This window comes from Schistocerca cancellata, chromosome 1 (assembly GCF_023864275.1).
Source record: "Schistocerca cancellata isolate TAMUIC-IGC-003103 chromosome 1, iqSchCanc2.1, whole genome shotgun sequence".
Taxonomy (NCBI): domain Eukaryota; kingdom Metazoa; phylum Arthropoda; class Insecta; order Orthoptera; family Acrididae; genus Schistocerca; species Schistocerca cancellata.
This window is the reverse complement of record NC_064626.1, coordinates 285,993,328-286,016,138: the sequence shown is the minus strand read 5'-3', so window position 1 is coordinate 286,016,138 and position 22,811 is coordinate 285,993,328. Positions and strand designations below refer to the sequence as shown.

The 22,811-nt window shown below is 37.8% G+C and overlaps 1 protein-coding gene across 3 annotated transcripts in view; it reads left to right on the top strand.

The window, feature by feature from the left end:
• LOC126171351 (kelch-like protein 26) overlaps positions 1-22,811 on the top strand; it is a 343,678-nt gene that overhangs the window by 289,250 nt on the left and 31,617 nt on the right. For all 3 annotated transcript variants that reach the window (XM_049920794.1, XM_049920792.1, XM_049920793.1), the window contains exon 6: positions 4,589-4,774. In XM_049920794.1, the coding sequence (XP_049776751.1) occupies positions 4,589-4,774 (186 nt within the window). The remainder of the gene's footprint in view (positions 1-4,588; positions 4,775-22,811) is intronic.

The following is a 22,811-nucleotide window of genomic DNA, read 5'->3' as shown; positions in this document are numbered from 1 at the left end:
CACAAAAAAATACTAAGAAACAATAGTACTTACATTTTGGCAGTTGCCATCCTTTCCATGTCAAACATTAAGTCCCATACATCATTGGCATTCTAGGCAAACATTTGGTCTGATGCAGACTCCTTACAGCAATACACCACCATCCTCATCTCAGCTTTCACGGGACATAATTACCCTACCAGCCTAGTTCAAAAGCAGATTTCCCAGGCTGCCACAGCCAATCCTGGTACTGCTGATCCCTCCAAAACATAATTTTGGGGCACACCAATTGTCACTCAGTATTATCGCGGTCTTGAATGTATTAATCAGCTACTTCAATAAGGCCGTGGCTTCTTAAAATCATGCCATGAAATGAGATCCATTTTGTCAGAGATTTTTCCCACCACACCTAGACTTTCCATCACCCTCCACATTAAGCTTGGCAGCTCTTGTGCTCCTTCTGCACCCATCTTCCTACCCTGTGGCTCTCTACCCCTATGACCATCCCCAATGCAAGACTTTCCATATGCACCCTCCTGCAACCACCTATACTAGCCCTGTAACTGACAAAACATGTACTATCAAAGGGAGTGACACCTGTGAAACGACGAGTCATATACGAGCTATTATGTAAACACTGTTCGGCCTCTTACATCGGCATGACTGTCACCAAGTTAGCAGATAGGATGCATGGGCATAGTCAGAGGGTGTATACCAGCAACACATAATATCCTGTCACAAAGCATGCTCTACAACATGACAGTTGTTGTCTTGTTGCCTGTTTCACCCTGTACACCATCTGGATTCTTCCTCCAGACACCAGTTTCTCAGAAATCTACAGGTGGGAACTAACGCTACAACATTTTCTTGGCTCTTGCCACCTACCTAGCTTTAATTTATGTTAATTCCTTCCACCTCAACATTTCTTCAAAGTACTTGCTCCTTTCTTCACTCCATTTTAGTTTAATACGTCTTTCATTTTCTGACCTGTGTATTTTTTGCTTTCCTCCTCTCACATCTGTTACGCACAATGCACTTAGCTTTTCACTCTTGCACCACGTTTTTGTAACTTGTGCACAATGTTTTTGTTGTAATCTGTCTTACATATTACCCTGTCTTCCACCCCTGAGCTCTCATGTTTTAAAATTTTGTCTGGTGCAGTCCCCAACAATCAATCTTTTCATGTCATCCCATCTGGTAAATCTCCCTTGAACTGAATTTCTGGGTGACTGTTCCAAAATCTGTCCCTTTTCCTAAATCTCTCCAGTCCTTCTCCTTCACCCCTCTTCCTTCTCTTTCAACCCTTCTGCCAGGAGGAGGATCCACTGGCTCTGAAAGCTTGCATAAGTATAATCTCCTTTCATGTATGTGTTCCCCTGTGGCTGTGTATCCAATTACATCACATAATAAAAAATTGATTATTTTTGTTGTTATGCTTCCTGTGATCTGATAGTTGTGCAAGAACTGCACGGAATTCTGTGTCAGCATCTCAATAAATTCAGAGTAGGTACAAACAGGCTTGAGTCTCATCCTTTATTAAATGGGTATTGCCTTGTGGCATGAAGTATGTCATAAAAGACGTCAGCACCTTTTCACCTTGATTGTTACAGGAAAATTTATGAAATACTTTAATATGAATTAGCGGGGCATTATTTTAATGACAAAACATCCACTGCTACTTGACACTGTAATGGTGTGTGTGTGTGTGGGTGTGGGTGTGTGGGTGTGTGGGGGTGTGTGGGGGGGGGGGGGTGATCATGTAGTCTGTCTGAAAGAGTGACAATGATTGAATCGCATACCTTTCCAGCATCTCTGATAAATCTGCCTTTTCTAAGCAAAAATCCTGATCTCATTTGAATGGATTTTGAGGCTTTACAATGCATTCTTGCAAAACAAGCCAAATCCTGTTGTCGATCAGGTAAAAATACTTGTAAATTGCGCCTGCTGTGATCTGTGTTCACTACCTGGAGATGCCATCTCCTTTCATTATTCTGAAATTTTTTGATAACCATACAAAAAAACACATTGTTCGTGCTGGTAGATATACCGGTCACTGTATGCCAATTTCATCAGTTTGCATGCTTATTTTATATATATCACACATCTCAAATAGAATTAATCTTGGGAATTTCTCCATTCTGTATAGTATGACAAGATCTCTCTTTGGGGAAATTACGTGAATTGGTCATCATATGTGATGCTGAACTACATGCAGTGTGAAGTACCTTGCTGCCCATGAGATGATAAGACAGTACTTTTGCTGTCAGAATCACTATCAAAAATATGGACACATTACATATTTATGTAAGTTTCTGATCATACATAATTATAGTGTTATAGAACTGAATGTAACTACCAAATAGGAAGAAACTCATCACTGTAAATGTTCATAAAAATGAGCACTACTAAGGAAAAGGTGGCACTGCTGGTTGTGTAACAGTTTTCACTTATGTGTAGCAAGATAATGAAGTTTTAAGATGAGTCCAAAATTAGTGGTAATTACTGGGGTAATAAAGGTGAACTGAGACTAATTTGCACCTTTCAGGTATTTGTCAATCTGCTTGAATGTTTAGACTTTTTTCCTAGTAGCCCTCTTCTAATTAGATGCAGTTCTTACAGGTGTTGCAACACTTCGAACTCTTGATCTGCAACACTTTATTTCTTCCGTTCATCATACCTGATACTTTCTAGAGATGCTTCCGAGATTTTTTGGCCACATGTACATACGTACAAATTGTTTGCCTCAGGACTAGCAGAATTTCTGTAAATAGCCTATTCACATAAGAGTGGGACTGCTTTGGAAATAAAATGATGACGAGTGTAATCTTAATACCTGTCTTTGTTGATCATTTGTATCAAAGGAAAATTCATTTCAAAAAATTATAAAATTAAGACATAAAATGGCTGACAAGTATTTCAGAGGGCAAAATTCTTGGTACTGCCTGTAAACATATGTAAAAGTACCAGAAACTATCCCAACTTTTGATATCGTTATTCCCTTTGTTGTGAAGGAAAGAGGAATAGGTTGGGAAAACATAGAAAGAAAGAGTAGGTCGCTCAAATCCCAGATAGAGACAGTCTCACTTGTTCTGAGGATGAGGGGAGACAAGAATTTTTGCCATTCTCTCTCTTAATTGTATAGTTTGAGGATCATTTCTTGCATGACCTGTAGAGTGCATAACAATATATGGGAATGGTGCTACAGAATAATGTATCTAATCATTTTAGAACCTATTCAAAACTACATAGCTGCACAACAGGTTGTATGTTAAGGAAGCCCAAATTCCAATTTATAATTCCCTGCTATAAAGGAAAGAATACAGCCATTCAAATTTATTTCAGAACTCATCTTTCACAATGAGTATCAAAATAAAGTTGCACTGTTTAAAACTTTGCATCTGGCAATGATTTGTACAGGTAAAGCAAATAGCACAACTAGGAGTCCACATCACACAATTACTGTTTTGGGTTAGTAAGTCTGAAGGTCAGAGGGCAGCAAGGGCATACTACATTCATTAGGACAACGCATGTGTAATAAAGCACTGTGATTTTGAAAAAACTTCTGGTTGAGGAAAGCTTATTATCTTTTAACAAATGTCAGTGCTCTCATCTCTATGAATAACAAATATCAAAGTAGATAGGATTATTGAACAGCTTCTGTCTTTTAATTGGGCTTTTTAAGCAACTTGTATCATTAAAATTAAACTACTTCACACGTATAATATGATCTAGCAATTGAGGAATTTCATTAGTGTTTTACTGTTTCTGGGCATCATTGGAAAATGAAAGCTTGTTGTGTTGAATTTATATTCCAGCAATAAATGCCAAAGACTGGATTGTTAGGTGACATAGGAACAACTAAGTTCCCAAATTTAATAATTTTAGTAAAGTACCTTGATATAAACTAAATATCTTTGTAGTGCATTCCAGAACAAATTACTTGCACTATCCAGTATGCTTGCATTAAATGTTCTTAATATAATTTTGCTGTTCAGCGCTATGACGAGATATTTGCATCATAAAATACCTAAAACAGTTAAGAGCAAACAATCCAAATAGGAATTGAGAAAGATTACTGCTTCATGGGCATATGATTAAAATTCAAGGAAAGTGGTCAAAATAAAGTGCACCAAGTTCCATCTGCAAATTTGGTGATACAAGTGATACACTGCTACTGACTGTGAAGATAAAAATAATAAATTCAATTGGAAAATATTTAAAAATGTGGTCAAAAGTCCTGTTTATTGGGGGATGGGTAGGTGTTTGTATTGTAGTTGCCAAAGTGGCCAACTTAAAGCAATAAAATTACATCTTTGGAGCAAAAGTGAACAATGTATGGGAAAAATTACACTTTTTTAGTGTAAGTTATATTATTGTATAAAGTCAGCTAGAGTTGAACCTTGTTTCTTTCTTCACTTCTTTGTTGTTTATGTTGTTGTTGTTGTTGTTGTTTCTTCCAACAATCTTGGGTATTACAAGTAAACTTACAAATTTTTTACTAAATTGTGAGTGATTAAGTTCTCTATATGTGTAAGAATACTTAAATGACAGAAGATTTCAACCATCAACTATACTTAACGCTCTTCAAACATACCTTATGCTGTTTCAGGTGCTCCGTATTGTTCTTCGGTGGCTTTCAACTTTGCCCGCCCCCACCACTGCGGATAGCTGTGTGCAGCAGAGACTTCCATATGCCCAACGTATCCTAAGACGAGTACACTTCACTGAAATCACCCCTTGGGATCTGGATACAGTTCTTTCTCACTCGCATATGGATCAGACATTGTATAGACAGGTATGTATGATTATTTTCCCCTATTTTCATGGTACTGGAAATGGTATGTTTAAGAACTGACACCTGAGTTTCTCCTGGCATATACAATTTTCAAGCAACTAACGGGAATTCAGCAAGGTAATGTTTACAGTGACTGCCAATATTTCGGCAGGAGTACACCCTGCCATTTTCAAGGCACAAACTGTAAATATTACTGGTTGAATTCCCGTAAGTTGTTTGGGGGGCGGGGATTAAAAGTTCAGTCATTTCAGTCTTCAAAGTCTGGCTACTAATCATGATGCATACAGTTAGTTTTATACTTATGTGTTCTCAAAGCCTGTCATAAAACATGGTCCTTTCAAGTTATCTTAAAGTTGTTATGTTACTGGTTGCCATGTTCATCATCCTCCCTTCTTTCTTACCTAACAGTGTAGTGATGTTTTTAAGATACTGTGAACGGGGTTGGAATCCTTTCCATCCAGGCAGATAAGTTTCTCTCTATTCAGCCAAATTCCCAGATGGTTCCTTCAGTGTGAAGGTATTTCTCTTTTCCTATCTCAGTTAATACTCCACTTCTAATGACAGACTTGACAGGACTGCAAAATCTAAACCACCTTCTGCTATCATTATTGCTGCTGGTGCTGCTGCTGTACTCAAAATTCCCACTACAGTCAACACAAGATTATAAAAACAGTAAGTCTTTCTCATCTGAGTATCACTCAATCTAGCAAGACATGAAACTGCAGCTGAATAACTCATTTGGCAATTGAAACTGATTAATACATTGGTTTAGGAACTTCGAAACAGCAAAAAAAGCGAGGCACACCATTGTCAGACTTACCTTGCATTCAGTTTTTTAGCTTAAAATGCTAATAAGTAACAGTAACTAATTGTTCAATGAACATAAATGTTCTTATTCTCCTATAACAGGACACATCTAAATATTTTCAAGTCCAGGATGTAAACTCTGTGTCGTGCAAAAAATGTGTAAATGATTTAGGTGATCAGTGGTTCTGATATAAAAGTGACATACTATTGTGAGATCAGTTGCTGCCCATTGTAACTGTTCCACAGTTTTGTCTGTGCCTGTTTGCTCTGCAGCATTTTATCTGCAAGCAGAATGATCGTCTGTTTACAATAATTTACCAATTGCTGGGAGCTTAATTGTGATTACAGAAAACTTCTAATCACAAAACAAAATTTTCCCCCCAATTTTGGCCCCTATCAATCAGATTTTCAAAATATCGCTAAATCACTTAGGTAATTTCTAGAAAAGGGTAATATCAGTGACCAAACTCTCCTCATTTAATTATGAGCAGTAACCCTCTCAGTGTTTTCAAACTCTGGAAGAGTATAGTCTGGATAATTTGTGCCCAGTTTTAAGAGAAGCTAATTTTTCAGGCATCTGGATGTTTACGATGTCATGACTCCTGAACAGTATATCGTACAATGCTATTGTTCTGCCAGTACATTCAGTGATATGTGGATATACTGAATGCAAAATGTGTTGCAAATGTATTTAGTAGTAAAGAAATAATAAATTAAAATGCCATACCTCTTACTGAAGTTTCACTGCTAAATAGAAAAAAATATTGTAAGTGAGAAACTTTTTTTTGTGTGTGGGGTAGGGGCAAGAAAAATTGCATTAAGGTTTAAAATTTGACGTGAAGTTAGTTTGAAGTTTCTAAATGCTTTAGTTTTCAAATACTTGTTGAATGCATTCTGTGTAAATTGCACATCATAGGTTATGTTATCTCAAGACACAAACTTAGTTTCTAACTTTTAATACTTGACTTTTGTGTTAAACCATTAACATAAGATATATCTTTTAATAAGTAGATAATTACAGCATTTTAAATCTTCAGATTCTGTTAATAATTACATTGAACACTGAAAAATCAAATTTTTGTTCACTAAGCTGCTGTTACTGGTACTGGATGACTGTTTTAGCCATTAAGTAAGCAATATGATCTGATCAAAAATATCTGGACACCTCATTATGTACACTAATATGGATTGTGTACACTCTTTGTTTTTGAGAGCTTGAACTTTGCTAGAGACACTTTCAATGAGATGTCTGAAAGGCTGTGGAGGAGTAACAGCCCATTCATTTGGAGCTGAGGGATGAGGTATTGACGTTAGACAACTGCGTCAGGAACAAAGTAAACTTTCTAATTCATACCAAAGTTATTGCTTTAGGTTCAGGTCACAACTCTGGGCAGGCCAATCCTTTTCAGGAATCTTATTGTCCTCAAACCATTACCTCACAGATACTGCTTTACAGTAGCGAGCATTGTCGTGCTGATACAACCAACCATCATTTCCAAACGGTTCCTCTACTGTATGCAGCACAGAATGCTATAAAATGTGTTCATATCCTTCCATATTTAGTGTTAAGTACAATAACGGACCCACATCATACCACCTCCTACGTACTGTAGTGCCTTGAGAATTCCGGTGTAAATTCTAGAGATACTCGGCCTTCCACCATTTCGAACACCCAATCTTTTAAGTATGAGTGTGAATGAGGGGAAGCGTTATCTACTGCACCACCTGTTTGTGTGCAGGTTGGAAGTTTGTTATGAGAAGAATGTAAGTGTGGTTCTTTAGTGACGCAGACAAGTGTTTGCCACCAGCGCCACAGAAGCTCTGATGAAAAACACAAGGAATAATTGAGTAGTATTCTTTGATGTGTTAGTGAAAGTGATTATTGTAGAAAAAATAGAAGTGAACAATTGACTATCTTTCTTCATGTCTTAGCTCTGAACGAGGCAAGATGTATGTCACATTTAAAAATGATTTGGACTCTAAACTGTGTTTAATGAATTCTAATGTTTGACGACTGAGTTGACTTGTACAAGTTTAAATGTTTATACGAGAAATGGCAAAGTTGTTTTTTGTGATAGTTGAAAATATATTGTGACTGAATTGGAAGCATGAGGGTACCGTGTTATTTCTAGAGAGAGAGAGAGAGAGAGAGAGAGAGAGAGAGAGAGAGAGAGAGAGAGAGAGAGAGAGAGAGTAATTTTTAGTTCCTATAACCAGCATTATTTCTTCGAAGAAGAAGTTGTGGAGATGAAAACAGCCACATATCCAGAGCGGATCAGTCAACTGTATTAAGAGAAGTGTGAAGTTTTGCAATCCAGTTTTGCACCGCTTCTCTTGTCACCGAAACCGTTAGAACGTGGCGACCAACGTGATCAGGGTTCGAAGAAAGAGAAATTTTCAAACAAAATCAAGATAAAAAGATACTGTGAGTTGCCATAGCAACCAGTAGTGACAAGACGGGGGAATTGTTTCGCAGAGGTGGATTCTGTATAAACAGTAAAAAGGGGTGAACATCAATAAATACCACACAAGAAAAGACGCAAGGAAAATCTCAACAGTTGTGACTAAGAAGAGTTATGACAAGATCTATTTGACGATGAAGACCCAATGTGGAGAGTAAGCAGCCCTCACACACATCGCGGGGGTGTAGACCCCATAACCTGCAACTGACACAAACAGTGAGAGCTGCTGCTCACCGGTGCTGACTACAAATCTGTTCACCGGCACTGATGCTGAAACCAGCCTTCGACGCTGCTGGTACCTGTGCTGTTCACCAGCGCTGATTCCACACCAGCCCACAGACACAGCCTAAAACTATGCACCGGGTGAGCGAAAGACGGTAATTATTTGAGTGTGAAGTTAAGGACATGGTTCAATAATAGACTGTTAATATAGTTATTATACTCAGAGGTGATGTTTTTTAATGATCATTAGATCTAAAAGTAAGGGGAATATGGATAATACCCAAAAAAAACTGGGGAAACATCAGAACCAGCCATGGGCATGACAGTGAGAAAAGAAATGCCAGGCTGGAATGAGGTAGCAAATTTAATTAAAGCACTAAGTCTTAAGTTAGATTCAGTAAATGATAGATTAGATTAACACAGTGCAGATTCAGCAGCTGCAAATGCTCAAATGGCTACTTTAAGTGAAAAATTAGATGTACAGAGTGCAGATTCAGCGGCTTTAAGACAGGAACTAAGTCTTAAATTAGACACAGTGAATACTCAGTTAAATAATAAAATAGATGACCAGGGCCTTCTTTAAGTAAGGACCTAAATGAAACCCTAAGAAAAGAAATAAGTGCAGTATATTCCAGTTTAAATATACAAAATGAAGTCCCAAATGGGCAAGCTACAAATATAGGTTTATTAAGGAATGAATTTGGCACTCTAAATCATAAAGTAGAAAATTTGAAAGTAGATTTAGAGAAAGAATTAATGAGTTCTCTGAACATTCATGTAGACGAACTGTTTACTGACTTCAGTCAGACACAGTGTAACCAATTCTAGGATTTGACGAAGAAGTTAGGATTTGATATTGAATACAAATATATTAATGTAGAATCTGAATTTAGTGAAAAATAAGGATCATTTCAAAGTTTATGTAATGTTAATTTGATGCGGTAAAGCAGAGATTACACACTTTAAAGGATAATGTTGTGAAACAGGACAAGCTAATTCCTATAGTCCAATCGCAAATTGTAGGCATTAACACTCAAGTTGCTAACGTGGAAAGAAATTTTAAAGAGAAACCAGCAACATCAGACTCGATAAATATAAGCAGTTTGGAGGAACAAGTAGAAGAGATGATAGACAGAAAAGTTGCCACGAGTGTTACCTCCGACTTCCGAACTTAGTAATACCAAGTGAAATGAAATGTAGATGAACTGTGGGAAGAATTCAGACTTATGCAGGACAAAGTAGATAATAGAGTGACTTCTCCCAACATAGTGTTAATTAGTGAAGTAATGACAGATTCACAATGGGGATCAAATTCAGGGTTATCTAGACTGTTCCCTAAGTTTAAGCCGAATGGGGAAGTACATCCTACTCTTCTTTTGAAAGGAAAGATTGAATGTGTGGTGGGGTACCTTTTAGGAGAAGCTTCAGAGTGGGGCACAGTGAACATAGAGAATTTTTCGTCTTGGGAAAACTTCCAGAAAATGTCTAAGGAGAAGTATTGGTCAGAAAACGCCCAGGAAAAATTAATATCCAACTTGTGGGACCCAAAGTATCACAAGAGTTTGTGGGGTGCGATGCGAAAGTATTTTGACTGGCATTTAACAAGAGCAAAGTACGTAGATTATGTAGCGGGTGGAAAACTGTAGAAGAATTATTATCCTTTGTAGCTGCACTTGATGCCTTAAACAAAGACCGCAACGAGAACATACATCAAAGTGAAAACCAGAATTTGAGAAGTAACAGCAATTTTAAGAGACATGAGGCCAACTTAGCTAGAGTACACCAGTGTAACCGGAATAGGGGTAACAAAAATTATCATAAGCAGCATCCCCCTTCGAATTTAGGTCCAGTTACTTCACAAGAATTTGTACCAAGTAGTAATAGAGTACAAAATGTAATACCCCGATTTGGTAACCAACCGGTGATCACTAATAATCAGGAAAACGTAGTGCGATATGGATCCAGGACCGGGGCTCAGGTCATAGAAATATATTGGGAAACTGGTTTGTAATAGGTACATTAACTTCATGCATAAAATACCAACAAAAGAATGGTTGTTACTAGAAGAACCAAGCTTAACTACCATTAATCCACAATCAATAATAATAGGAAAAGTGGAAGACTTTGAAGTTAACATATTTATAGATTCCGGGAGTGAAGTGTCACTTATTTCTAGCATTTCCTTTAACATATTATGAACGAAATATCACTTACCGATATTACCAGTAACGGGAGTGTACATAGTCGATATCGACAAACTGCCTATTGGCTTCTGTCTCAGGTTCTTCGGCCGACGTTCATCTAATGATTTTTCTGACGTTTCGCCAGCGCAAGTGGCTGGCATTGTCAAAGCTGCACCCTCCATTGCCGGCAATGGAGGGTGAAGCTTTGACAATGCCAGCCACTCGTGCTGGTGAAACGTCAGAAAAATCATCAGATGAACGTCAGCCGAAGAACCCGAGACAGAAGCCAATAGGCAGTTTGTCAACAAGTGGCCACAAAAGTCTCAACAATTTTGTATAGTCGGTATTACTGAAACAAAGAGCAAAGTTGTAAAACACAAGAGAATTTAATGTCGTACTGAATTTTGAGGAGAATTTTATTTTGGAAAAGGTGGCTACAAATATTGTGTAAAGTTTGTGAGGGACAGCTATATTAGTAAACAAACAACTGAGAGTCAATGTCCAAGATTAACAGCTACAGCAAAATTGTCTGGAAAGTACAAATCACAGATCCTATAGCTTTTGCTAGCCGGAGTCTCGACAAACATGAATTAAAATATACAGCCACAGAAAAAGAACTATTTGCAATAGGATGTGGGTATCCAAAAATTCCAAACACTACTATGGGGGTCAGAAATGTATAGATCACCAAGCTCTATTGTTTTTAATGAGTAGTTAGTTATTACATAGTAGATTAATGCGGTAGATGTTGTTCCTGCAGGAATACGACATTAAAATACCGTATATGAAAGGTTCTGAAAATATTGTACCCGACGCTTTGTCTAGATTAAAATGGCTCGAGGAATAACCAAAAACACCCATCATGATCACTACTTTACTGAAATATTTGCTATGCGTATTAGAAAGTCCGTACCTCCTAATCAAGCAGAGAAATGGAAGGTTATAGGGAATAATTTGTTTTGGAGAGACTGTATAACATCACAACGTTGGCGTTTATGCATCTCGAAGATAATGGAGGATGAGATTGTGTGGTATGTTCATACTGGATATGGACACTTCAGGTTAAAGAAATGTATAGCTCATATGAATAAGTTCTATTATTTTAAGAAGCTAGGACATAAGGTAGCGTCTTTGATTAGGACTTAAATCTGTCAGAAGATGAGAGAGAGTAACACTCAGATTAAATACAAAATGTATCCAATCATTCCTAAGACATTACATGATCTTACAGCAGTGGATTTCTTTCGACCACTTCCAAAATGAAAGAGTGGAGTGTTGTACATTTTTGTCCTCGTAGAGTGTTAGTCGAAGTATGTTAAGTTGCTTCCTATTAAGAAAGCAAATACACCAACCATGATACACTGTCATGGCAAACAGAAATGATTTCTCTCCGATAATGGGCCACAATTTGTCAGTAAAGAATTTAAAGAATTTCTAGCTTGGGAAGATATTCGTATTAATATCGAACTATAGCCAGTCATCAAATCCACGTGAACGAGTAATGAGAGATTTAATTATGCCACACCTTCTGCCATGAAAAACATACATCATGGGCAATGAAGATCAAAGACTTTGAACTTATTTTAAATGAACTACCACCTTTATCAACCGGATTAACACCTTTAGAAGTGACAGGCAAACCTTTTACAGGTGAACCTATTATTAAAGGTTTCATTTGGCCTGAACAACCTACTGACGATTACCAACTTCCAACTTAAACGGGAAATAATCTCAAAAAAATCTAGTTGACAAAAAAACCTCTAGTTGACAAGGCACGACAATGAGTGAGTAGACATAATGAGAAGGCTATTGAACCTCAGTACAAGGTCGATGACCTAGTTCTCTTAAAACAGCACCTTCAGAGCTCTGCCCTGAAGGAGACGACACACAAATTTTCCCAAAAGTGTGAAGGACCTTACCAAGTACAAGTGGTAATACATGCCAAAGCCTTATTTTTAGTAAATCCTATAACAGGGTCAGAAAAAGGAAAATACAATGTAAAAGACATAAAGATGTATATTTCAGTGGAACGTTAACATTCTTTCTTCTATACTAATTTTCCTGCACCGAATTCCCTTCAAATCTTAAACTATTTTATAATTTTAGCGTGTAGAAAACCGGATATGACAGAAAAATAAGAGACTTAAGAGAATCACGGATAAACAGTGATCCCTACACATGAAACGAAATGAATAGAATATAGTAGTAATGGAAAAATAATATCATGGTACTATTCAGACAGTGATATTGAGACGACATAAGCTGAACAGAGTATTTTACGTATGTATAAAATATAGTGTAAAGTGATTAACTAAACAACTATTTGATCGTAGTGTATAATTTTCTATTTAGTATAGAATATTTTATACCTTTTATGAAATGTGATGTAGATGGGAGGGTTTGTATTGGTTTTGGAAGGGGTGGGTATTATAGATAAAAGCATGATTTACACTAACAAATCAATCATGGCTAACACAGAACGTGCACCACACCTTTCAAACAACCCCCACAAACAAGTGTAACTGATTCTTCACCATTTTCTGTTCCATAGGAGTTGCTAAGATTTTCTTCGGGGACTTCAAAGGCGAAGGTGAGAATGTCCATTGTGTAGGAGACGTTCAACACCATACCTCCTCTGGCTTCTCACTCAAGTACTGGTGAAGTAGGGATCCTGGGGAAGGGGGTGTGAAGGGTTTCCTGTCTTTGAGACTATCATCTTTCACTTCTTCAATCTTAGCAACCGTTTCTACCTTTTCCTTTCTTACTTCTCATTTGAGTACCTATCTATCTTTCCCTCTTTCCATATTCAACTACTTCTATTGCAGGAGTCCTTATTTCCTGTGGTTTATAGTAACCTACAACCTATTGCATATAAGTAGGCTGAAGAATCAGGCTACACTAACACACAAAAAATACAATTACACAAACAGTGATCTTATACATCAAAAGAGGAGAACCGTCGAGCATTGTAGGGGGAAAGGAATGTGTACATTGGGAAAGGATTCACACGTGGTCATTTACTGTGATGGTTCTACATCGCACACATGGTTGTATAGGTACACTTTGGGGAAATATGCACACATTGTCATTTACTATGACAGTTATACATTGCCTAGTTACGTGAAAACTACTATCGCATAGATATTTATTTATATACATATAGGAAAATACATTTGTAAGAACAATGACAATTTATATCGCATATGTATGTAAGGATATAAAAATCAAACAATGGAAAATCCAGGGTGGAATGTAACAATATTAGAGAAGGAAAGTTGCTACTAACCATATAGCAGAGATGCTGAGTTGTGATAGGCACAAAAAAAAGATTCACACAATTATAGCTTTTGGCCATTGAGTCCTTTGTCAGCAATAAAAAACACACACACACACACACACACACACACACACACACACACACACACACACGTGTCTGCAGTCTGTGGTTTCAGTTATCTGAGACTGCAGACATATGTGCAAGTTGTGTGTGTGTGTGTGTGTGTGTGTGTGTGTGTGTGTGTGTGTGTGTGTGTACACCAAGCGAGGTGGCGCAGTGGTTAGAACACTGGACTCGCATTCGGGAGGACGACGGTTCAATCCCGTCTCCGGCCATCCTGATTTAGGTTTTCCGTGATTTCCCTAAATCGCTTCAGGCAAATGCCGGGATGGTTCCTTTGAAAGGGCACGGCCGATTTCCTTCCCCATCCTTCCCTCACCCGAGCTTGCGCTCCGTCTCTAATGACCTCGTTGTTAACAGGACGTTACACACTAAATCCTCCCCCCCCCCCCCGTGTGTGTGTGTGTGTGTGTGTGTGTGTGTGTGTGTGTGTTTTTTTATTGCTGACAAAGGCCTTAATGGCCGAAAGCTATAATTATGTGAATCTTTTTGTTGTGCCTATCGTGACTCAGCATCTCTGCTATATGGTGAGTAGCAACTGTCCTCCTCTAATAAGGATATAAAAACTATGATAATTCTACATCAGGGATACATAAGAAGGAAGTATGAGTAATTAAGGAGAGCATAAGCCAGGGAGGAACTAATTGTGATAATTATTCATGAATGGCAGTCAGAATATTTGTTCTGATGATTTGTAGGGTAGTCGGACAAGTATGGCACAAGTAAATGTATGATATATTGAATAGTGTATATAAATGTGGTGTCTGCTGGAAACATAGAAGAGGAAGAGTAATGGAGGACTCTAGGGAATGATGTGAAGTATTAGGAAGTGAGTGTTAGGTGTGAATTAGATTTTATTTTCCAGAGGATATTTAATTATAGTCCACATAAAGATGTATACTTGGGAAATGAACTAAGAGTCCTACTCAGGAAAGATAGGGGGGGGGGGGGGGGGGGTGCACACAGCGTTTATTCGATATAAAGAGCAGATAGGCAGACCTAAGAAAGACTAACGTATACTGTGCAGACAGTGGCACCAAGAAGGGGATTGACCTGCATCATAGGAAAATAGGAATTAAGAGGGGTGTACCTACTGAAACAGGTGGTGGTGTGCTCATAAGGTCAACCTGTATGTAAGGTATAGTTACTGTTCCTAAAGGGAAAAGGACAGTATCATGACAGAAGTAACACATTTTGTGGAATTATTCTGGTAAATTTGAAACCTATATTCCACTAGCATTATTGTGTTTTTTGTTGATGAGTGTCAGAAAGAACAATTTCATTTGCCCAGAGTTCCTCCAGACTACAAGCTACTGTAGATAATGAAATTACTATGTACTAAAGAAAAAATAGTACAGAGAATTAGAAAGAAGAGTTTATGATTGGAAATAAAGAATGATGTCTGCACGATTCCTAGATATAAAAGTACTAACTCCATCATTAGGTGAAATGCTCAGATAGTTATTATCAAAACTAAAAAAGAAGAGCTAGATATTAAATACACGATTACTAAAAGAAATATAATCTATGCTGATTAAAATGTAAATTAGAAATGTGTAGGATATTAAAGTACATAATGAATATGTATAAAATATCCCGTGTTTGAGCTAAGGGGAGGGATATGTAGTGCGTCGAGAATTTCGTTGTAAATTCTAGAGGCACTCGGCCTTCCACTGTCTCTTGCAGCACCACAGGTGTGTGTGGCTTATGAGAATCTGCTTGACTACTGTATTCCATTCTCTTTAACTCACTATGCACAGTCATTGTACTAGCTGGACATCTGGGGCCTGGTCTTGGTTTAGCTTCTATTGTCTCTTTGCACTACCCAATAACATCTCCCACTTTTGAGGTGACTTGGGCATCTTTATAAGTGTTGAAACATCCCTGATGAATTTGTTATTCAGGTGTCATCCAATGATTAGCCACATTCATAGTAACTAACCTCTCCTGACTGGTCTGCTGACAACACAGTACTCTCCGCCTCCTTACATACTGGTGGATCTACGTACTGTGACATCTAGCAGTCACTACTGCATTACAGCCAGGTGTCTAGGTAGTTTTGATCAGATAGTATAGATGTCTAATGTGTCTGTTGTGTGAGGGTATGAAACTGTAAGCTGCACAAACTATCCAATGTATCTAAAAATCCTGTGATATATGTTACCATTTCTTTTAGTTAACAGACACACCTAGTTTGTGTTTCAGTTTGTCAATTCATTGCCATGTGGCTAGGTTAAAGAGCGTAGGGCATACCCAGGAACTGGGCTGGGCTGAGCAAGAAGGGGGGGGGGCGTCGAATGGTAAGCCAAGCCATGTTAGTCTCAAGGAACAGGGAGCAGGGACAACAGGCAGTATTTCTTAAAAATAAAACAGAAAAGCAGTGAAAAATAACTTTTAATAAACATTTGAAACATGAGAATACACTTACATTTAGCACAAGTTTTAAATTTAGTATTAATCTCGTCAGATATGCCACAAATTTGCCAGTTACTTTCTTTTCTATGTCTTATAGTTTTCTTTCGTGTAATTTTGGTGTATACTCATCAGGCATAATGCAGTGAGCCTCCCTTCTCCCACAGTGTTTCTAAGCCACGTCTTAATCTTTGAAGCATACTGAAGGACTGTTCAACAGTCACCATTGTGAATGTAGTAGTCAGGGTGTATACAACCAGGAGATCCGGGAAAAATCCGGGAATTTTTCCATCCAGGAGAAAACTGGGGAAAATGCGGGAATTTTTCATTGTTTTAGTTTTCTGTTAAATTTTTGTAATTTTGACTGGTTAAGAACCGATAATCTAACCAAGTATATAACTGTATTGTGCTACTGCAGAATAATACTTCAACAATAAAACATAAACAAGAGGAAAAAATCGAAAGTAACTTTAATTGCAAAGGAAATGCGCCATATACAATGACACACAGTGCTCGTGCAAATGTCTGCCAACAGCAAAATGTGTCAAAGGCTTTAGAAAGACTATTCAATGCTTCATAACAACAAGTTGCCTCCGATGAGTGTGAAGTCACAACTGTTTACAATAAATTCGTTTTAGCAGTTACGAGCGGCCTCATGCGCAGTTGAGTCGCGTTGGAGTAGTAGATTCTCCCGCTTCTGGCTGCAGGAATGTGGCTGTTGGCTGTGCAAGTAGTCGCAGCACGTAGCTAGATGCTACTGGGAAATTCATACTCTTGAGAAAAAAAACTTGTTTCACAAAGCGCCTAGCATCCAGCACACGATGGTCTATCGATTATTCATATGATTTTGAAACGCATTCCTGTTGGTTTTTGAACATTCTTGGACACATTTTAAGTTGATTTCTGAATGAATCATAAGTTGATTTCTGAATGCATGCATAGTGTACGTGATTTCTCTGTCAGGAAAATCTTCATTGCATCTAGAAATAAACTTTCTGCAGACAAAAGAGGATGGGGCTATAAGAGCTGAGCGGAGTAAAGCCGAACGGATGAATGCCACTCACTGTCTGGTTATGTGGTTGATTGGGTTTGCGAATGATCAACGTTGTTATAATTACGAGCGAAATCCATAGATTCAGACTACCAGAATGGAAATAAACAACTAACAGCAATGACATGTGAGAAAGATTACATATTATCTTCTCGGTGTATCCAAGAAAATGAAATTTTGACACACAATTTTTGGCCACATCACTGCACTAGTAAGGAGCAGTCATACAGTCCCCGGCTAGCAGCCGCATAAGTTCTATTGTGGAAGTAACATGGAAAATGAGTTGCACAAACATGTAACATCGCCTAACTGGAGAATAATCGCAAGATAACTAAACCTGTGAGTCTGGTAGGGTTAGTGAAGTTAATCGGCGTACAAATTTTGACAATGACAGGAATAGCTACAGAATTGGTGATGACAAGATTGATTGTTAGTACGAGCAAGAAGAAGAAACGGGGACGTAACACAAATTATAGAAGAATAAGATGATTTCAAATTTATATAAAAATTCGTAATAGTACTTCTCGATCTCGTGTTTGAAAAACTGGTGCGTATGAACGAAACGTGAAACTATTTCCTAACATAAAGCTTTTTTGCTTGTAGGAGGCCTAACAGGCATTTGATATTGGTACTTCATGAATTATATTCTGTCACGTTATAAAAATGACCATTTGTGTCAAAACAGTCTCGTTTATGTTGTGTCGTTACAAAATTGCTGCAATATTAGAAAGGCCTATTTTGTTTTATCTAGTAGACAGTGACAAAATAGACTCAATCAGATTGAGAAACCACACCAGTCTTGGGTATTATTTGTATTAACAGCTTTTTCGGTATTAGATAACGACATTTTGATTTTTCATGTAGCAAAACCTTTGACGAACTTTGAGGTAATAGATTCCTTCGCAGAAAGGAAAGCACACTATGTAAAGTTCTATCAAGATTTGAGAGAGAAAATGCCAGGAGCTAAGGATTGAAGAAATGTGTACTCCCTTCCTTGTCTCTTGTCTTCATTGGTTTTATGTATCACGTATTTAATTTTATGTCACTCAAAACAGCAAGTTATTAGCTAATAGGCAACAAAGAGTACAAATTTTCTCAAGAGTTTTTGTTCTCCCAATTACAAATAATCCCATCTGTTATTAACTGCGAGATATTTTTTTAAGAGGGGCAGGCTGTCAATCCGGCAAACTGGGAGCAAGAGAGGCACCACAGGACATTTCAACTTCCACGGTCCTGAATATAGTTTGATGGCATCCATTACAAAATATACACGTTTCAATTCCATAGAGCATAATACAGTGACGCATGATAAAAGAATGCTATGACGAGGTGTGGCACTGCACTTTGTCACACTTAAGACCAAATAACGTCTTAAATTTCCTCGAACACACATGTTTTATGTTTCAGACTTTTCAGAAAGATGTGCTCTACAAGATGCACATATTTTTGAAATTAGATTTTTGTTTAGTAATGACATGGTTCGCAAATATCATAGATCCGGGGCTGATGTGCAGAGCAGTCTTGAGTTGTAGTGGGCAGTCTCCACGTGACCCATGTTTACCTTTAGTGATTTTGCTGTTTACCCTTCGTTTACTCTCACCTCAAACGAAAACAAAATGGATATCTGTGGCTGCGAGCTATCAAGTGAATTAAAATACGTTCACATAATTACAGAAGGCTAACATATGTTTTTAATTTCAGATTTTATTTTATTTGCACCTTTCTGACAGTCAAGCATTAATTACCTTGCAGAACAATGAAGTTATTTTTGTCTGTTTGCTAAAGGAATTTGACTTTTACTAACTTTTCCGCAGAGGCAGTCAATGTATTTGAAAAGAAATGTTAATTCCACAGTACTATTATAGCTTGTTTCAACTGTTTGCTGCATTTCAAGTGCATATTTTCATCTTCTAGCATGTGTGGCATTATGCCATAATAAGGAATTAAATATGATGTAATACAGTACTGATGCTCCAAGAAAATTTACTTCCCGAAAACCACACTGAAAAGCTTAATATCAGGTCGAGGTCTACTTCATTGGGAATCTGGACATAAGACTGTGCACTTTAAGTGTGCACGTTTTAGAATGGTTCACGAAATTCTGATGCCCTTGGAATATCCTCTGATGTCTTGTTTCTTTTATGACATAATGTACAATCTTTCAATGTTTTACACATACGTACACACAGGATTCCTATGTCATGGTAGCTGCACAAGCATGGTGTCAACTGTTATCTGCGCGCTCTGCCAACTGCTGAAATGAACCTATTTCTAACAGGTCGCAGGAAAATATTGCGAATGGTGAATTGAAAAGCATTACATTCAAAGTAAATATCGTTTTATGTAACTTGAACTATATGCAATAATGTAGCATGAATTTCTTAAATCACAAAGCGTTTGACTCTCAATTAAAAATCAACTCTTTGATGATGAGCCATTTAGAAGAATTACAAACCCTGAAGATCAGACATTTGCGTCATTATTAAAAATTTTACTGGCACATTTGTGTGATAGATCTTAAAGTGTAACACACACACACACACACACACACACACACACACACACACACACAAAATATCAACATTATATGCGAAACCTTAGCTTCTCTTCTCTTGCAGCTTATTAACCTCGGAGACCAATTTGGTATGTGAAAGCTTTGCTTTTCTTGTAGCAACACTATGTATATTAATTAAACTATTAACTTTCCCAGTGTTGTGTGTTCATGCTACTTAACAGTGATGCTGCGTTGGCTGACTACATCACGTGTCCTATGCTCTGAACTTCCGCTGTCATCAACTGGCGAGATCATGTGACATGAACTATGACTAGTTGCAAACGCGCATCACAATCTCAGTTTCAATGATTTGGAAAGTAACATGAGGCTTTTGATGGAATTCCAAAGTATACTTTCGTAATACGAAAATACACAGCATACATGTTCCTGCACATCAAAGATATTTCTAAAACACGTCTTTTTCCCTGAGTTTTGTTTTCTAAAGTGCCAGGAAATTCTGCGCCCATGTATAAAACCATAACCATTCAAAGGATTGATAAGTTCTGCCATTCTGATAGAAAATATACTGTCACTTAACACAGAAAAAGTGTGTTTTCACCCAGGAGAAAATGTATTTTTAACCAGGAAATCTGGGAAAAATTCGGGAATTTATTTTCCTTGTCCGCGTATACACTCTGAAGAGTGCTCAAAATTCAAAATACTTTTCTCATGCTATGAAGAAAAGATATTGGTCTCATTATACAGGTCAACAATTCCTGTCCCCCTCAGTTTAGCTTCAGGTATATTCTTTTTCCTCCATAAATTGTACTGTAGGTCCAGTTCTCCAGCAATGTCATCCAAACCACAATATTTTTTAACAGTTCTGGATTTTTGTGAAATTCTGTTGTACTAGTTTTGTTCCTATTCGAGGTATGTAGCCTATTAGAGCAAAAGCTGGACTATTTTCTTGTGAAAATCTAATATTTAATGGACATGAATGGATGGTGTATGGTATTACTAGTGAACGTCATCAGTATTCGCTGTCACTTGCTGATGGCAGATTGTTTCTGAATTTTTGCTTAAAAAGTGTGGAACAGAAATTTCTGTTTCTAGTTCCTCTGCAGTATCTTGTGCTTTTCCAAATAATTTGCTAATTGTTCTATCTACTGTTCTTTCGGTCATCATTGAGAACAGCAAGGACTCTTGTGATGCGTTCCCTCACCACAGTCATGTCTATAGACTTAGATTGCAGGGCGTTAGCTGTTGCTGTTGTTGTTGTTGTTGTTGTTTTTGTTGTTGTTGTTGTTTTTGTTGTTGTTGTTGTCTTCAGTCCTCAGACTGGTTTGATGCAGCTCTCCATGCTACTCTATCCTGTGCAAGCCTCTTCATCTCCCAGTACCTACTGCAGCCTACATCCTTCTGAATCTCCTTAGTGTATTCATCTCTTGGTCTCCCTCTATGATTTTTACCCTCCACACTGCCCTCCGATACTAAATTGGTGATCCCTTGATGTCTCAGACAATTCCCTACTAATCAATCCCTTCTTCTAGCCAAGTTGTGCCATAAGCTCCTCTTCTCCCCAATTCTATTCAATACCTCCTCATTAGTTACGTGATCTACCCATCTAATCTTCAGCATTCTTCTGTAGCACCACATTTCAAAAGCTTCTATTCTCTTCTAGTCTAAACTATTCATTGTCCACGTTTCACTTCCATACATGGCTACACTCCATACAAATACTTTAAAAAATGACTTCCTGACATTTAAATCTATATTCGATGTTAACAAATTTCTCTTCTTGAGAAACGCTTTCCTTGCCATTGCCAGTCTACATTTTATATCCTCTCTACTTTGACCATCATCAGTTATTTTGCTCCCCAAATAGCAAAACTCCTTTACTACTTTAAGTGTCTCATTTCCTAATCTAATACCCTCAACATCACCCGACTTAATTCGACTACATTCCATTATCCTCGTTTTGCTTTTGTTGATGTTCATCTTATATCCTCCTTTCAAGACACTGTCCATTCCGTTCAACTGCTCTTCCAAGTCCTTTGCTGTCTCTGACAGAATTACAATGTCATCAACGAACCTCAAAGTTTTTACTTCTTCTCCATGGATTTTAATACCTACTCCAAACTTTTCTTTTGTTTCCTTTATTGCTTGCTCAATATACAGATTGAATAACATCGGGGAGAGGCTACAACCCTGTCTCACTCCCTTCCCAACCACTGCTTCCCTTTCATGTCCCTCGACTCTTATAACTGCCATCTGCTTTCTGTACAAATTGTAAATAGCCTTTCGCTCCCTGTATTTTACCCCTGCCACCTTCAGAATTTGAAAGAGTATAACAATCAACATTGTCAAAAGCTTTCTCTAAGTCTACAAATGCTAGAAACGTAGGTTTTCCTTTCCTTAATCTATTTTCTAAGATACGTCGTAGGTTCAGTATTGCCTCACGTGTTCTAACATTTCTGCAGAATCCAAACTGATCTTCCCCGAGGTCGGCTTCTACCAGTTTTTCATTTGTCTGTAAAGAATTCGCGTTAATATTTTGCAGCTGTGACTTATTAAACTGATAGTTCGGTAATTTTCACATCTGTCAACATCTGCTTTCTTTGGGATTGGAATTATTATATTCTTCTTGAAGTCTGAGGGTATTTCGCCTGTCTCATACATCTTGCTCACCGGACGGTAGAGTTTTGTCAGGACTGGCTCGCCCAAGGCTGTCAGTAGTTCTAATGGCATGTTGTCCACTCCCGGGGCCTTGTTTCAACTCGGGTCTTTCAGTGCTCTCTCAAACTCTTCACGCAGTATCATATCTCCCATTTCATCTTCATTTACATCCTCTTCCATTTCCATAATATTGTCCTCAAGTACAACGCCCTTGTATAGACCCTCTATATACTCCTTCCACCTTTCTGCTTTCCCTTCTTTGCTTAGAACTGGGTTTCCATCTGAGCTCCTGATATTCATACAAGTGGTTCTCTTTTCTCCATAGGTCTCTTT